This window comes from Carlito syrichta, unplaced genomic scaffold (assembly GCF_000164805.1).
Source record: "Carlito syrichta isolate Samal-C Ts95f unplaced genomic scaffold, Tarsius_syrichta-2.0.1 Scaffold306334, whole genome shotgun sequence".
In the NCBI taxonomy this organism is placed as follows: domain Eukaryota; kingdom Metazoa; phylum Chordata; class Mammalia; order Primates; family Tarsiidae; genus Carlito; species Carlito syrichta.
Window position 1 is genome coordinate 18,993 of NW_007250430.1, and position 16,656 is coordinate 35,648.

Below are 16,656 nucleotides of genomic sequence, written 5' to 3' on the forward strand. Positions count from 1 at the left end.
TGCACTCCAGTCTGGGGGACAGAGTGAGACTCCAACTCAAAAAAAAAAAAAGAATAAAGAACTGGAATCTGGCTGGGTCTGGTGGCTCACAACTATAATCCTAGCACTTTGGTGGACTGTTGGGTGGTTCGAGACCAGGCTGGGCAACCTGGCGAGACCTCATCTCTACAATAAATTATATTACAAATAATAGTTTTTGACATTGCAAAACACAAGGTCTGGTTCTTAGCTGATAATACATTTGTCTTGAAGGACTATCATAACTGACATTGTAGAGATGTGCATTGCTAATAGGTTGTATTAAGTACTGGCTCTTAATTGTTCATTCTCTTCCGCCATTTATGCAGTGGGTTTTTGTTTGTTTTGTTTTTTGGAGTTGGAGTCTTACTCTGTCACCCAGGCAACCTACTGGGCTCCAGTGATCCTTCTGCCTCCGCCTTCCAAGTAGCCGGAACTACAGGCATGTGCTACCACGCCTGGCTGATTTTTAAAAATTTATGGTAGAAATGAGGTCTCGCCAAGTTGCCCAGGCTGGTCTCAAACTGGCGGACTCAGGCAGTCCACTTGCCTCAGCTTCCCAAAGTGCTGGGATCACAGGCTGAGCCACCGAGTCCGGCTGTATGTAGTGATTTTTATTTAAGTCCAGCGAGTGTTTTCATCTTTCCTTATTTTCAGACAGCTATTCTTGCAAACCTTCAGAAGAGATTAATTTTTTCTATTTTTACCAGCTGAGTTTGAAGCCCTTTGGAAAATGCAGATTTGAAAATTTTTTTTTTTTGAGTCAGTCTCACTCTGTCACCCAGACTGGAGTGCAGTGGCATTCTTATGGCCACTGCAGCCTCGACCTGCTGGGCTCAGACAATCCTTCTGCCTCTGCCTTCCAAGTAGCTGGAACTATAGTTGCATACCACCATGCCCAGCTAATTTTTTTTATTTATCATAGAGAGGAGGTCTCACCATGTTGCTCAGGCTGGTCTTGAACTCCTGGGCTCAGGCAATTCTCTCACCTCCCCAAGTGCTGGAATTGCAAGCATGAGCCACTGCACCCAGCTAGATTTGGAAGATTTTTTTTTAATGGATTGGAATGCTGTGTCCCCAAATTTTTGAAGTTTGTGATTGCAGTTTTTGTAGGAGACATGTTTTCAGCAGTGCAATATATGGATGTGATCACTTTTTAAAATGTTCGCTGAAAAATTTCTTTTTTTTTTTTTGAGTTGGAGTCTAACTCTGTCGCCCAGACTGGAGTGCAGTGGCCGCTCCCGGCCACCGCAGCCTCGACCTGCTGGGCTCCGGCGATCCTTCCGCCTCAGCCTTCCGAGTAGCCGGAATTACAGGCGCGTGCTACCACGCCCGGCTAATTTTTTGATTTATTGTAGAGATGACGTCTCACCTGCCCAGGCGGGTCTCGAACCCACGGGCTCAGGCAATTCACTCACCTCAGCCTCCCAAAGGTGCGGGATTACAGGCTGAGCCACCGAGCCTGGCCACCAAAAAATTTCTTTTCAAAAAACAATTGTTTTCCTCAAACTCTATTAAAATGTTGCCTTTGTGCTTGGCTCTATAACCAAGTATTAAATCATTGGCTAACCAGCATACCTTTATAACTGCTATGTTTTACAGAATATTCATGTCATCTATAAATCCACTTAGCCAAGCAAACATAACAATTATATGTTGGGATAATCTGAATGAAGGAGTGAGACCAGCACTTTCCAGCTCCATGTGTAGTATTCTTCCCTTGACGTTACTTGCTCATCTATCTGACACACAGCTATTTGCTTTATGGACAGAGTCAAGGTACCAGTGTCAGGATACATGAAAAATACTAGCAGTGCTTAATTTTTTTAAAGAAAAAAATTTACCGTTTTTACTGTTTTCCTCCTGCACCTCAGTGGGTCACCCCACTTAAAATAAGAGAATGCAGAATATCATTATAGCCTTCTAACTGATTCATGTGCCCCAGGTGTCTGAGCATTGATGTATTCTGCATGCTATCAACATAGTTTCCAGGTGTAAAAAGCCCTCTATGACTCACTGCCAAATTAATGTAAAATCTTAGGCTTGAAAGGCAGATCACAGATTTTTGTTGTGATTGTGGGGTGGCTCAGGTTGATGTCATGTAACATATGAGAGATTTTAACCTGTTTTTCTATCACATGACTCTAACATGGTTTTAGAAAATGTCTGTATTCCCTTTGTCAGCTTTTACAGAGTCTGGCTTCAGGACTGTTAAGACACTTAAATGTACGCAGACCTACATGTTTTGTCTATCTATTAGAGACTTGTTAGAATTTAACTCAGGATATTATTTACAGAGTCATGGGAATTTCAAAATTGAAAGGTTGCCATGAAAGTCTGAGAGGGAAAGAAGAAATATATCTGGTTGAAAAGGCTGAAGTCAGAAATTGCAAGGAGGGGAAATGGTGGCATCATCTTTCTTATTAAAAACTTGGTATTTCTTCCATTTCTACAGACTGAAAAATGAGTACTAATGTATTCAGTAGGTTTGCTCTTTTTCTCTTACAGGAAAAGGCATTAATAGCTGCTCAGCTGGACAATGCCATTGAGAAGGAATTACTGGAAAGACTGAAACAAGATACGGTAAGAAAGCTAGTAGCATTCATTTTTTTAGGGGTGGTTATCATGCTAGGAAATAAAGGGCAATATATTTTATTTTTAAAGGTGCTTTTTAAAAAGCACCCAAGTCTGATTTTGTCCCATATAGACCTGCCTTCCTCATTGCAGTTCATTTTCACAAGCACATAAAATGCTCATTGAGACCTTTCCTTATTGCATTTTTCCACAATTCCTGTTCCCAAATGCAACAATTCCAGATCTCTGATATAAAAGCCATAGGGTTTTGTTTCTGCCTGTTACCCTAGTTTTTAAAGGATCTTTAAAATGAGTTTTTATTTTTTATTTTTAAATCAGTGTCATTTATACAGACATGATTAAAGTATACTTCTAATTTCCTCTTGTCAGCAAAATTATATTTGTCTATAGTTCTATTAAATGTTCTGGTTCCGTCCTCCATAGAAGTTAAGTATTTGACATTAACTGCTGGTTATTTAAATGTCAAAATGAGCTTTTTAAAGACACTGCGCTGGGCTCAGTGGCTCAGCCTGTAATCCCGTGCCTTTGGGAGGCTGAGGTGAGTGGATTGCCTGAGCCCGCAGGTTCGAGACCTGCCTGGGCAGCGAGACCTCATCTCTACAATAAATCAAAAAATCAGCCGGGTGTGGTAGCGCATGCCTGTAATTCCAGCTACTCGGAAGGCTGAGGCGGAAGGATCGCCGGAGCCCAGCAGGTCGAGGCTGTGGTGGCCAGAAGCGGCCACTGCACTCCAGTCTGGGCGACAGAGTGAGACTCCAACTCAAAAAAATAAAAATAAAGACATTGCGAGCTCTGGGCTTGAAAATACTCATAAAGTATTATCCTTTAATCACTGAGGAAAAAATAATATGCTTATCAGACAGTGGAACACCAAGTGTGACATTCATATGTAGTTAAAGCCAATCTGTGTTTATGTTCTTCAGTATGGCGACATCTACAACTTCCCCATTCATGCCTTCGACAAGGCTCTGGAACAACAGGAGGCAGAGAGTGATTCTTCAGATGCTGAGGAAAAAGATGATGAAGATGATGATGAAGTAAGTCAGACTTGTTTTTGTTTTATCAAACCTGTAGAACTAGTTATATTTCTTTGTAGTTGAGGACAGAATATCTTCAGTCCCCTACCTAAAAATAACTTGTCATCTTTTTCAATCATGATATTAATTTTGGTTTAGCAGTAGCTGCTTTGTTTCAAGCTAACCAACAAACCATTCATAAATTAACAATTTGTCTTATTTGTTGGAATTCTAAAATTTTTCGTGCACAGTGACAAGTTGTAAAACCTTTTCTATATATACATTTTAACCAAGAATAAGTATTGTCTGATATTTCTAAACTTTTAAAAATTCAGAAGTATTAAACTTAGGAATAAATTTTGATTGTCTAGTAACACTAGACTGTGGTCTGGTTACTTTATTTATATACTTATTTATCAAAGAATAAAGCAATATGTCTAAACTGAATCTAACAGATATGTTTTATTTTAGGATATGGGAAAACGGGAATTTGTGGAAGATGATGAGGTGGATGAGAGTGACATAAGTGATTTTGAGGTAAGCTTTATGATGTCCTGCAGCCTTGCAGCAAAAAAACAGGGAGGGTTTCTGAACACATGGAGGTAAATAAGCTCTCTAGTTTTTGAGGAACAATGGAATTTGGAGGAATCTAGTGTTTTCCCTCCTCTTACCTTTGCTCTCCCCACATTAGGATATGGATAAACTGGATGCCAGCAGTGATGAAGATCAGGATGGTAAAAGCTCCAGTGAGGAGGAAGAAGAAAAGGCCCTTAGTGCGAAACACAAAGGCAAGACACCCTTGAAAGGACCTTTCCAGAGAAAACGAGCATATGTAGAGATCGAGTACGAGCAGGAGACAGAGCCCGTGGCCAAGGCCAAAACCACGTGATTTCCCTTCAAACATTGATACAAAGGACTGACCACTTGGAACTTTTTTTTTTTTTAATCTTAAACACATTTTTGCTCTTTTGTGTTGTATTTAACACAGTATTTGTGTTTCTAATATTTATGCCACTTCAGTGGGGCAAGAAATCTGGAGTGGAAGAAAAGCCCTAAGATGCGAATAGAATATTTTTATAACATATGTGTTGAAGTAACAGCTTGAGCCCAATAAGCTTAGCAGATGAGTTCTTGAACCTGGGATGGGACTGAGGGTGTAAATATTTCTAAATATTAAATGCGAAATTTCTTGGTATCTTGTTTTTCTCTCAAACTTTATTTAGAAATGACAGGAATTCAATTTTTTCTTATTTTTCTTTCTTCCTATGAGGGTAAAAGGAGGAAAAAGAAGCTCTAAGTTAACAATGTTTAATGTAAAAATACCTTTTCCCTTAAATAACTCCATTAAATAACTCCATTCATACAATCTGGGAAAGAAAATCCTTTTCTCTTGGGAAAGTAATGCAAATCTTAGGTTCCATCGGAGGGAGCATCTTCAGAAGCCTGCTGGACTTTTCTGATACAGGTCACCACCTTGCTATCTTCACAACTTTGGAGAATTTTGGACAGGAGACCCTGAAATATGAGAACAAACAGACTTTAATTTCCTAAAGTAATTTTTTCCTTTTTGCCTTGGTTTTTCTTCCTTGGTATGATACTCAAAGGAGAGAATGGATGGCACTAAGCAGTCAGAACAGGTGTTAACTTTAAAAACTATATTAATGTGCTTACAGATATCCTGCTGGCTCATCAAGAAACAGCTTAACTCCAGCAATGGCAATTAGGTTGGATCTAGGGCTTGAAACTACCCAAGAATAAAAAGCTAAGATGAAATACTTTGAATAAACTGATAAAGTGACAAATCATACTATCTCTAATAATTTCTAGGATAGGCATTTCTTTTCATGCTGCCTTCAATCTTTCAATTGAAGATTTCTAAATGGGGTAAGAAATGAGGCAACAGTTTATTAAATACATAGAAATACAAAGCTATTGTATACTATGGCTGCGAGAAGTTAACTTTTGTGAAATATGAAACCAAAGGAGGAATTCCCTGTGGACAAGCCCATTATTTCTTTTTTTTTTTTTAATTTAATTTAGAAGACTAAAACAATTTAAATTTTACGAACTCTTGATCATTATGCTTTTATCCATTCTTTCTTGTCCTTAACCTTCGCAATATGTGCTGGTTCTCCTAACTTTTGGTCTGAATGGTTCTGGGTAGCTTTAAAAGATGTATAAGTATTGCCCAGCTCTACTGAAGGCTAGAGGGCTCAGAAATAGAGAACTAAAACCTTCCATGTTCATTTCCAGACTTGGTTAGGCACCTAAATAGCACATTATAATCAATCATAAGAATCGCCTAAGGAGTTGTAGAGTCTGCTTTACCTTCACCTGTCCTTGAGAGCAGTGATCCAGAAGAATCAGGCAGTCTGTGGCTTCTTGTAGCAGGGCACTCTTAACAGGCTCAGGTGTAAGGTTTGGATCCCTTGCTACATCACATATCAGTTTCAAGAGAACCTTCAATAAGACCACAAGTCTGCAGGAAATTCTGGAATTAGGAAGAAAAACTTAATACTTCCAAAGCTGGAAGAAACTTCACAGACTGTCTAGCCCTCATTTCATAAATGATCGAATTAAAGTTAAATGACGTAAAAGGCCACAGATCTGGAAACTGAACCAGACTCCAGATCTCTTAACCTCAAGTCCCTGTTAGCATACTGCCTATATATACACCCTGCCTAAGAATAATTTCCTTCTAGAAGTTTGGCTCTACTGTAAGGAAACAGCCCCCTTATGGACTCAGAAGGGGGAACCAGGATCCTCCCTTACCAAGGGCCTGTACTTTTGGCCATAATCCTTTAACTTGTAAAAATAAAGGTCTGGAAATGGATATTGGTGATGATTGCACATGTGATTGTACTTAATACCACCAAACATAAGATAATTTTAGGCTGGGCGGTAATCCCAGCATGCTGGGAGGCCATAGTAAGAGGACTTGGCAAGACCTCATCTCTACAATAAATCAAAAAGCTAGCCGGACGTGGTGGTGTGTGCCTGTAGTTACAGCTACTTGAAAGGCTGAGGCAGAAGGATCACCTGAAATCACCTGAACCCAGTAGGGCGAGGCTGTGGTGGCCACGAGCATACCACTGCACTCCAGCCTAGCTGACAGAGTGAGACTCCAACTCAAACAAAACAAAACAAAACAAAAAAAACGCCAGGCTCGGTGGCTCAGCCTATAATCCCAGTGCTTTGGGAGGCCGAGGTGAGTGGGTTGCCTGAGCCCACGGGTTCGAGACCCACCTGGGCAACTTGGCAAGACCTCATCTCTACAATAAATCAAAAATTAGCCAGGTGTAACGCACACCTGTAGTTCCGGCTACTTGGAAGGCTGAGGCAGAAGGATCGCTGGAGCCCAGCAGGTCAAGGCTGCAGTGGCTGGGAGTGGTCACTGCACTCCAGTCTGGGTGACAGAGTGAGACTCCAACTCAAAAAAAAAAAAAGATAATTTTATATATTTTTTGCTACAATAATTTTTAAAAACCTTAATGAAAGGCAGAAAATAATTTAATTTGTAATGGGAAAACATCATAATAAAATCACACTTGTGTACAAAAATGTGACTGGGAGAAAAAAGCTTTCATCCCTTCATCTAAAAACATTTCAGCACTTTCCTGTTGCTCTTGTGCGGCAGCCCACCATCTGTTACCATTCACCTAATCTCTCTGTTCACTTCCATTCTCTGGTTCCTCACAGATATGTTCCTTTTCTAACCTCCCTACATTTGTTCACCTCTCCCTTAGAATCTTGGTGTCTTTAAAGGTCTGACACACAGCCGGGCTCGGTGGCTCAGCCTGTAATCCCGTGCCTTTGGGAGGCTGAGGTGAGTGGATTGCCTGAGCCCGCGGGTTCGAGACCCGCCTGGGCAGCGAGACCTCATCTCTACAATAAATCAAAAAATCAGCCGGGCGTGGTAGCGTATGCCTGTAGTTCCAGCTACTTGGAAGGCTGAGGTGGAAGGATTGCCGGACCCCAGCAGGTCGAGGCTGCGGTGGCCGGGAGCGGCCAGTGCCCTCCAGTCTGGGCGACAGAGTGAGGCTCCAACTCAATAAATAAATATATAAATAAATAAATAAAGGTCTGACAGAATTAATTCAACTCAATTTCATTCATCCATCTATTCTATTTCAGTCCATTCATTCTTCAAATATTTGCGTACCTAATACCAGATGCTGAGTATACTTTGGGAGAATATAACAGATGTAGGCTTCCATCCTCTTGGAGTTTATAGTTAAGCAGGGGAGAAAATAGTAAACAAATGCAATCTAGTTATAAATGTGACAAAGGGAAAGGCTGTCATGGAGGAAAGTTACTCTGGATTCCTTACATCTATAAGGAAGTGAGAGAATATGGTCTAGGATAGATGCCATATATTGCTGGGGCACTGGATTCTCTGCTGAATTAAACTCTCAGTTACACTACACAGACTTTTGCTCACTCAGGAGTTTGGGTTCCAATTTATTCCTGACACCAACCTCAAGCCAGAGTATTATTCTTTTCCAAGCAAGTACATCTTAAATTAGTATTCTCCTCATTTACTGCCCTGTAGATGTTAAATGATGTGTTACGAAGTACTCTATTCTCAATTAGATTTAAGGAACATTAGGATGAACAAAGTTAAGAATATCTTTATTATAGCACTTCTAAATGGCCTTCAATATTCTAATATATATGCATTATAGATCTAGAGAGAGATACAACCAACTTTATTTGACCATAGAATTTTTTTTCTCCTGTGCGGCATCAAAGAATACCTGGGTATCAGAATGCCAATCTAAAACATTCTTAAGATATACTTGAGTTTAAAAGAAGCAATTTGGCCAGGTGAGGTGGCTTGCCTATAATCCCAGTACTTTGAGGGGCCAAGGCGAGAGGATTGCCTGAGCCCCCAGATTTGAGACCAGACTGGGCAATTTGGTGAGACCTCATCTCTACAATAAATCAAAAACTTAAGCCGGGCTCAGTGTCTCAGCCTGTAATCCCACACCTTTGGGAGGCTGAAGTGAGTGGATTGCCTGAGCCCGTGGGTTCGAGACCCGCCTGGGCAGGCGAGACCTCATCTCTACAATAAATCAAAAATGAGCCGGGCGTGGTAGCACGCGCCTGTAGTTCCAGATACTTGGAAGGCTGAGGCAGTAGGATCACCACAGCCCAGCAGATTGAGGCTGCAGTGGCCAGGAGTGGCCACTGCACTCTAGTCTGAGTAACAGAGTGAGACTCCAACTCAAAAAAAAAGACAAAAAAAAACTTAGGTGGGCATGGTGGTGCATGCCTGTAATTCCAGCTACTTAGAAGGCCGAGGCAGAAGGATCACCTGAGCCCAGCTGGTCAAAGCTGCAGTGGCTATAAGCATGCCACTGCACTCCAGCCTGGGCAACAGAGTGAGACTCCAACTCCAAAAAAAAAGCAATTTAATAGTGTCAGAATCTGGAACTGATGCCTTATGGAAGGGTCAGATATGAGCACCTGAAGTAACTACAGGTATATTTTATCTTTCTAATGCCATTTTCTCAGTTCAGAATCTTATGTGAAAATGGGAGGTATTCAAATACATGGCATGTCCTTAATACTTTGTACTGAATGTACATTCAGGCAAGTTATGAAGAGAAAATTGTGAGTTCTGCTCCTTTTAGCATACTTGCTGTACCTGGGCCATGTATGCTGCATGAGAAGTTTTAGGGTTTCCAGTATCTTCAGTCTAGCCTCCTCCTCTGGTCCATCATAAACCTCTAGATAACCAATGATGACGCGCTCCAGCCTCCTCAAGTGTCGGACGGTTAGGATCCCCAACCTAAAGACAAAAGAGAAAGTGTGACACCAGAGAGCTGAAACTGGGGTGTGGGCCAGACCAGCAGCTGGGAACTCACCTCTCCACAAAAGCCGGTAGGTTTCTTGCATAGGTCCTGCGCAGAAGAAGGCGGTGCTCTGACTCCATGTGGGTCAGGATCAGCTGCAGGACCTCATCACAGTGTGTGGTGGGTCGAGCCCTATTTCCCTTCCAGTGCAGGGCTTTCTCTAGGACAGGAAACAAATCCAGCAGGCACAGGAGCACAGCCTAAGGAGGATGAAATGGAAGGAAACTACAGTTCATCCATCTGCATTCATAATCCTCACTGATTTTCCTAGGAGTTTCATTAATCTACTCCTTGGGGTCTACGTCATAGAATTCTGAAAGATGCCGGGCTCGGTGGCTCAGCCTATAATCCCAGCGCTTTGGGAGGCCGAGGTGAGTGGATTGCCCGAGCCCATGGGTTCGAGACCCGCCCAGGCAACTTGGCGAGACCTCATCTCTACAATAAATCAGAAGTTAGCCAGACGTGGTAGTGCATGCCTGTAGCTCTCCTGGGATCTTTGATTTTTCTCTTGGTGTTTTGGATTTAATAATTTTTTGGTTTTTGGCCAGGCACAGTGGCTCATGCCTGTAATTCCAGCACTTTGGGAGGTAGAGGTGAGAGAACCGCCTGAGCCCAGGGCTTCAAGACCAACCTAGACAGCTTGGCAAGACCTAGTATCTATAATAATCCAAAAAATCAGCCATACATGACAGCACATGTGGTTCCAGCTACTTGAAAGGCTGAGGTGGAAGGATCACCTGGGCCTAAAAGGTCAAGGCTGCAGTAGCCGTGAGCATGCCACTACAGCCTAGACAGAGTGAGGCTCCAAATAAAAATAAAATTAAAATGTTTTTTATCTACGATCTTAAGAGTCCTAACCTGTTGGGCTATTAGTACCTGGATTTTCAATACCCAAAATGCTAAAAAGAAAGACAGCATGTAGGGAGCAGGGAGGAAGTAGGGAAGGCAAAAAAAGAAATGAAGCCAGGTGTGGTGGCTCAAGCCTATAATCCCAGCACTTTGGGAGGTGGAAGCAAGAGGATTGCGAGTCCAGGGGTTTGAGACCAGCCTGGGCAACTCGGCAAGATTTCATCTCTACAATAAATAAAAAAATCAGCTGGGTGTGGTGGCACACACCTGTAGTTCCAGGAACTTGGAAGGCTGGGGCAGAAGGACCACCTGAGCCCAGGAGGCTGAGGCTGCAGTGGCTGTGGGTGTGCCACTGGACTCCAACCTGGGTGACAGAATGAGACTCCGACTCAAAAAAAAAGAAACAAGGTTGTTTCCACCTCTAATTTTATTTATTTATTTATTTTATTTTTGGGGTTTTTTTTTGAGTTGGAGTCTCACTCTGTCACCCAGACTGGAGTGCAGTGACTGCTCCCGGCCACCACAGCCTCGACCTGCTGGGCTCCGGCTATCTTTCTGCCTCAGTCTTCCGAGTAGCTGGAATTACAGGCACGCGGTACCACACCCGGCTAATATTTGATTTATTGTAGAGATGAGGTCTTGCCAAGTTGCCCAGGCGGGTCTTGAACCCACGGGCTCAGGCAATTCACCCACCTTAGCCTACCAAAGCGCTGGGATTACAGACTGAGCCACTGAGCCCGGCTCACCTCTAATTTTATATATTAATAACTTGTTTCTTCTGTCTTTGGGCATGTTCTTCCTCCTTCTAAGAAACTTGTGGCCGGGCTCAGTGGCTCAGTCTGTAATCCCAGCACTTTGTGAGGGCGAGGTGAGTGGACTGCCTGAGCCCACAGGTTCGAGACCCGCCTGGGCAACTTGATGAGACCTCATCTCTACAATAAATCAAAAATTAGCCAGGTGTGGTAGCATGCACCTGTAGTTCCAGCTACTTGGAAGACTGAGGCAGAAGGATCACCGGAGTCCAGCAAGTCGAGGCTGCAGTGGCTGCTCACAGCTTACTGCTCACTGTTCCAACTCAAAAAAAAAAGAAAGAAACTTGTATTTGTCCTTCACAAAAGCAAGTATCTCCTTTCCTAAAACCAACCCCAACAGCATCCCAAACCTGGTTAGTTGCTTGTTGCTGGATACCAACAACACTTTTTTTTTTTTTTTTTTTTTTAGTTGGAGTCTCACTCTGTTGCCTAAACTGGAATGCAGTGGCCGCTCCCAGCCACCGCAGCCTCAACCTGCTGGGCTCTGGCGATCCTTCCGCCTCAGCCTTCCAAGTAGCTGGAACTACAGGCGCGCGCTACCACACCCGGTTAGTTTTTTGATTTATTGTAGAGATGAGGTCTCACCAAGTTGCCCAGGCGGGTCTCGAACCCACGGGCTCAGGCAATTCACTCACCTCAGCCTCCCAAGGCGCGGAATTACAGGCTCCTACAACATTTTATAGAAATGTCTTCTAATATAGATATCACTCTGTACTGTAGAGGCATAAATACATATTTATGTATTTACACAAATGTCTCTCCAAAGGCTTTCTTAGTGCCAGAAACCCTATCTGATTCACTTACTCCTGGAGCCTACAATGGTGACTGGGGCACAGTAGATTTTCAATTAATATCTGTTAGATGAAAGAATAAATAGTACTAAAACATTTAACATACAAAGAGTTTCAAATGTATGTATAGCTATAAGGCAGCACAGAAGGAAGAACATTTAAATTAATAAAAGTAGAACTTTTGGGGGGTTTTGATGGAACGAACTATGGGACAGAGTTTGGAAACTCTTGGGGGCTAGGGTGGTGGGTGGAATGCTAAAAAAAAAAAAACTTTTTCAGACATGAAGCTGCCCCCAAAGTAATATACAATTGACCCAGATGATGATAAAACATTGGTTTATCTGTGGTGCCTCAGGATGTGGAGCCTGCTTGGTGTTGAGATATTTTCAACTTGACAAAGGCTTTTCATTATCATCCTCACACTCCAAGGGTGGAAAATGCCTCTCAACTAATCTACTCACATAATGCCATTTTCTACTCAAATTTAGAGAACCCAGACACAGTTATGAATAAATCATACTATTACCTGAATGAGGTGATGCTCTGGTGTATACAGGTGGTTGAAAATGGCATGGTATATGACTTGGGCTCTATTACACTGGAGCAAATCAGCAGCTGGCTGCAATCAGACAAATTATCCAGTTAAAAGAAAAGTTTCCAAGATTGGCAACATGTTGATTATTTTTGAAGCTGGAGTATAAGTACGAATGAGTGAAGAATGTATAATCTCAAAATATGCTAGATTGGTATAATGATTATTCTGAATTGAAAACTGGAGAAACTAGTTTCAGAGATAGCATACTGACCTATTTCTTCCCAAATGCAGCAAGCCATAAAGATACCTTTGAGGAGTACCTTTTGTTTTTTTTGGTTTTTTTTGAGTTGGAGTCTCACTCTGTCGCCTAGACTGGAGTGCAGTAGCCGGGAGTGGCCTCGACCTGCTGGGCTCTGGTGATCCTACCACCTCAGCCTTCCAAGTAGCCAGAATTACAGGTGCGCGCTACCATGCCTGGCTGATTTTTGGTTTATTGTAGAGATAAGATCTCGCCAAGTTGCCCAGGCGGGTCTCGAACCCACGGGCTCAGGCAATCCACTCACCTCAGCCTCCCAAAGGCGCAGGATTACAGACTGAGCCACCGAGCCCAGCTCTTTTTTTTTTTAAGATTATATTTATTTATTTTTTGTGTCAGTGTCTCACCCTGTTGCCCAGGCTGGAGCGCAGTGGCATGCTCATGGTCACCGCAGCTTTAGCCTGCTGGGTTCAGACAATTCTTCCACCTCAGCCTTCCTATAGCTGGAACTACAGGTGTGCACCACCATACCTAGCCATTTTTTCTTGATTTATTGTAGAGACGAGGTCTCGCCATATTGCCTACACTGGTCTTGAACCCACGGACTTAGACAATACTCTCGCCTCTGCCTCCCAAAGTGCTGGGATTGCAGGTGTGAGTCACTGCGCCTGGCCCCTTTTAGCTCTTAATGGGCCTTACAGCTGGAGGTAGAAACCAGACTGACATCAAGCAGAAAACAAGAGACATGATGCACATTAATTTTACATGTACATGAGGATCTTCATAAGAGGGTAAAGTCCAAAGATGTGGCCAAAGCAAAATGCTTTTATACTTTTTAGATAAAGAATGGTAACTTTGAGAAGAAATGACAGGACAAAGAAAATCTGGCTAGGGTCGAGGCTGCGGTGGCCGGGAGCATGCCACTGCACTCCAGTCCGGGCAACAGAGTGAGACTCCAACTCAAAATAAATAAATAAATAAATAAGTCAACTGTTAATCACTCAAGGTCTAGTTATTCAGTTTGATAATGACCATCCTTCCTATTTCTCCTATAATTATCCTTTTAGTTATATTATATATGAGATACAACTTCTACCAAGTTGGCGGAGGGAAAATATAAAGAGAAAAATACAATAGGTAAATGTAATGACTTAACACTATTAGAAAGCTAGTTAATAAAAGACATAAGGAAAAATAAAAGTGACATCATAAACAAGAAACAGCCAAGAATGATTCAGTTTGTCCCAGCAGTACAGATGACAGAGAGTAGAGTTGCTTACCACATTAAGTACAATGTGATGAAGGCACTGAACACCCAGGATTTTGTTCTCAGTCTGATAATCATCTGAAATGAGTAATGATGGAGGAAGTATCCTTTCCAGATGTTGGTTCAGCCAGGGTCGAGTGACATGTTGCAGAGTCCATGAGAAAACATGTTTGATGGCAGGATTATGCTTCCAGGATTCCCTAAATGGACACATAAAACCACATAAAGAAAATGTACTAGTTAGACGTAGAGTATTTTCTTGTCCTTGAAAAAAAAGACATCCCACATAGAAGAACTCTTGATTCTATAAATATACATTTTAAGATTTGGGCTAAAATAATGTAGATAATTCACATTTAATATACCCAGGGTTTTGGGTCTAAAGCTTATCCCATGATAATTAGTCACTTTATAACCACAGCTACTTTATATCCCTGTGCTGATGGTGGTGGTTACAGTGAATGTATTGAGATGGGAGAAGTGCACATAATGTATTAAAATTATTATACTAGCCCGGACTCGGTGGCTCAGCCTGTAATCCCGCGCCTTTGGGAGGCTGAGGTGAGTGGATTGCCTGAGCCTGCGGGTTTGAGACCCGCCTGGGTAGGCGAGACCTCATCTCTACAATAAATCAAAAAATTAGCCGGGCGTGGTAGTGCACGCCTGTAATTCCAGCTACTCAGAAAGGCTGAGGCAGAAGGATCGCCGGAGCCCAGCAGATCGAGGCTGCGGTGGCCGGGAGCGGCCACTGCACTCCAGTCTGGGCGACAGAGTGAGACTCCAACTCAAAAACAATAATAATAATAATAATAATTATACTAAGGAAACAAATGAATCAGTATTTGAACACATTTATAGTTTATAAAGTGAATTTACATATGTGACTCAACAAATCCTCAAAATAACTGTAAAATAGGTATATTACCTTTACATTTCAAATAATGGAACTGAGATTCAGAGAGGCTGTCTGACCTGATCCTACTCAGAACAATAAAAAGAAGCACTAGACTCAAACCAAGTCTTTATAACTCTATGTTCCTGGTGAAATGACAGATATGGATATTTTTTTCTCATCACTCCAGGGCTAATAGCAAGTGGAGCAAGTACTCCAGCTAACAGCATCTAAAGGGTTATTTTTTCATCTCATTGTTTCCCTTTCTGTTTTCATTGTTTCCCATCCCTATACAACAGTGAAATCACTAACTTAATTCCAAATTAGCGGGACAGAATGTTCAAGTTTCCAAGCAGCTTTCATGAGGACTGGAAAGAGCACTGGAAAATCGAGCCTGCAGAACTCGGTCATGATCTCAAGACCGCTACTATCTAGTTAAGAGGGAGTCTGACCGAGATAAGAATAAAGTGAATAAAGTGTAGGACGGTCGTATAGATGTAATTTATACCAAATCGCAACCTTTCTTAAGAGATCTGCTACTACAACACCCTTATTTCACTGATGAGGAAACTGAAGTTTCTCTTAGCTCTAACATTCTAAAGCATCAGACCGAGGCTCAAGTCAGTGGCAAAGGTAGACATACTCACTTATTCAAATCAGGTTTGAGAAGCCCCAGTATCAAAGCAAATCTCCCTTTCTCATCTTCATTTTCTCCGCGTAGGAATCCTGCCACAGAACCACATTCAGTAACCTGAAGCAGTAACCTGAGCACCTCTCTAGCAACGTCCTGAGATCTCGGGCTGGTCCATGGTTGCTCCAAGCTGTGTGTGATGGAAAAAATATAGATGGGTCCTGCCAAGTGACGCAAGCCTGTCTTCCATGCAGGACAGACCCCAGAACTCTTGGCAGCCTCCACTTTCTCCAGCAGCTTAAGAAACAGTACCCCAACTTCTGCTGCTTTCTCGGCCACTGCAGGGTGACCATCACCTCTACCTTCCTCCTCCTTGGGTGGGGCAGCATACTTCTCCAGAGCTCCCGCCACCTGCCCTAGGATCTCGCACATTCCGCGGGGCGGGGCGCCAGTCCCCTCAAATAATCTCTCACACTCTGTGGCTTCTACGAGAGCACCGAGGTCTTTAAGAGGTACACCGCTTGCGTTGTTGCCCCGCCGTGCCTCCTGGCCAGTAAGACGGTGCAGGATCTTGGAGAAGTCCTGCCCAAGGGCGGAGGGAGACGACTCTCCAGGCAAGGAGGAGCCTTCCCGGGACGGGGCTTCCCGAGCGCTGTCAAGCTCCATTCTTCAGGTTGCAGCGCGCAAGGGCTGGTCTCCCCTGAGGCCTAGGATGGAGGCGGGGAGGGATTCGCTAAAGAGGGAAGGACCGATCACCCAGAGACTGGATTTCTCAAGAACAGAACTAAAATCAAACCAAATAAAACGGCGAGATGTCTTCAAAGACAGAGTGAGTCTGATCGGGATAAAAATAAAGTGCAAGGGAAGGGACGCCGGAAAGAAGCCTCTCTGATAGTAACAGAGTCTCTGACTTGTAACACTGAAGTAGAAAAACTACTCTCGTTTAAGAAATAAACTTCTGAGCCCTGACGCGAACACAACCACAAACAGACACCTCCAACCTCTCCCACAATGTATATTATCCGGCAGGATCCGGACCGAGATCACATTGCGGCCGCCAAGCCTACGGCTAGCTTCCGCCAATATTGCCGCAACTCTGTCGTTTTACGACGTACAATCGTAAAGCAATAAAGCTC

At 42.9% G+C, this 16,656-nt stretch overlaps 2 protein-coding genes across 3 annotated transcripts in view; one reads left to right on the top strand and one right to left on the bottom strand.

Moving 5' to 3' along the window:
• Positions 1-4,828, top strand: part of MAK16 (MAK16 homolog) — a 10,281-nt gene extending 5,453 nt beyond the window's left edge. Inside the window, exons 7-10 of the mRNA XM_008063002.2 lie at positions 2,527-2,601; positions 3,537-3,650; positions 4,101-4,166; positions 4,321-4,828. Coding sequence (XP_008061193.1) covers positions 2,527-2,601; positions 3,537-3,650; positions 4,101-4,166; positions 4,321-4,518 — 453 coding nt within the window. The 3' untranslated portion in view covers positions 4,519-4,828. The remainder of the gene's footprint in view (positions 1-2,526; positions 2,602-3,536; positions 3,651-4,100; positions 4,167-4,320) is intronic.
• A 113-nt stretch (positions 4,829-4,941) lies between these two features.
• Positions 4,942-16,283, bottom strand: TTI2 (TELO2 interacting protein 2). Of its 2 annotated transcripts, XM_008063001.2 has the most exons (7): positions 15,537-16,283; positions 14,011-14,197; positions 12,466-12,558; positions 9,500-9,687; positions 9,280-9,423; positions 5,958-6,120; positions 4,942-5,144 (listed from the first exon to the last, which is right to left on the bottom strand). In XM_008063001.2, exons 1-7 carry the CDS (start codon positions 16,184-16,186, stop codon positions 5,040-5,042), a joined length of 1,530 nt encoding a protein of 509 aa, XP_008061192.1. In that variant the 5' UTR covers positions 16,187-16,283; the 3' UTR covers positions 4,942-5,039. The 2 variants fall into 2 exon arrangements, with proteins under 2 accessions (XP_008061192.1, XP_021570658.1); XM_021714983.1 differs by lacking the exon at positions 12,466-12,558 and having other exon boundaries at positions 15,537-16,186.
• Positions 16,284-16,656: the final 373 nt, after the last annotated feature.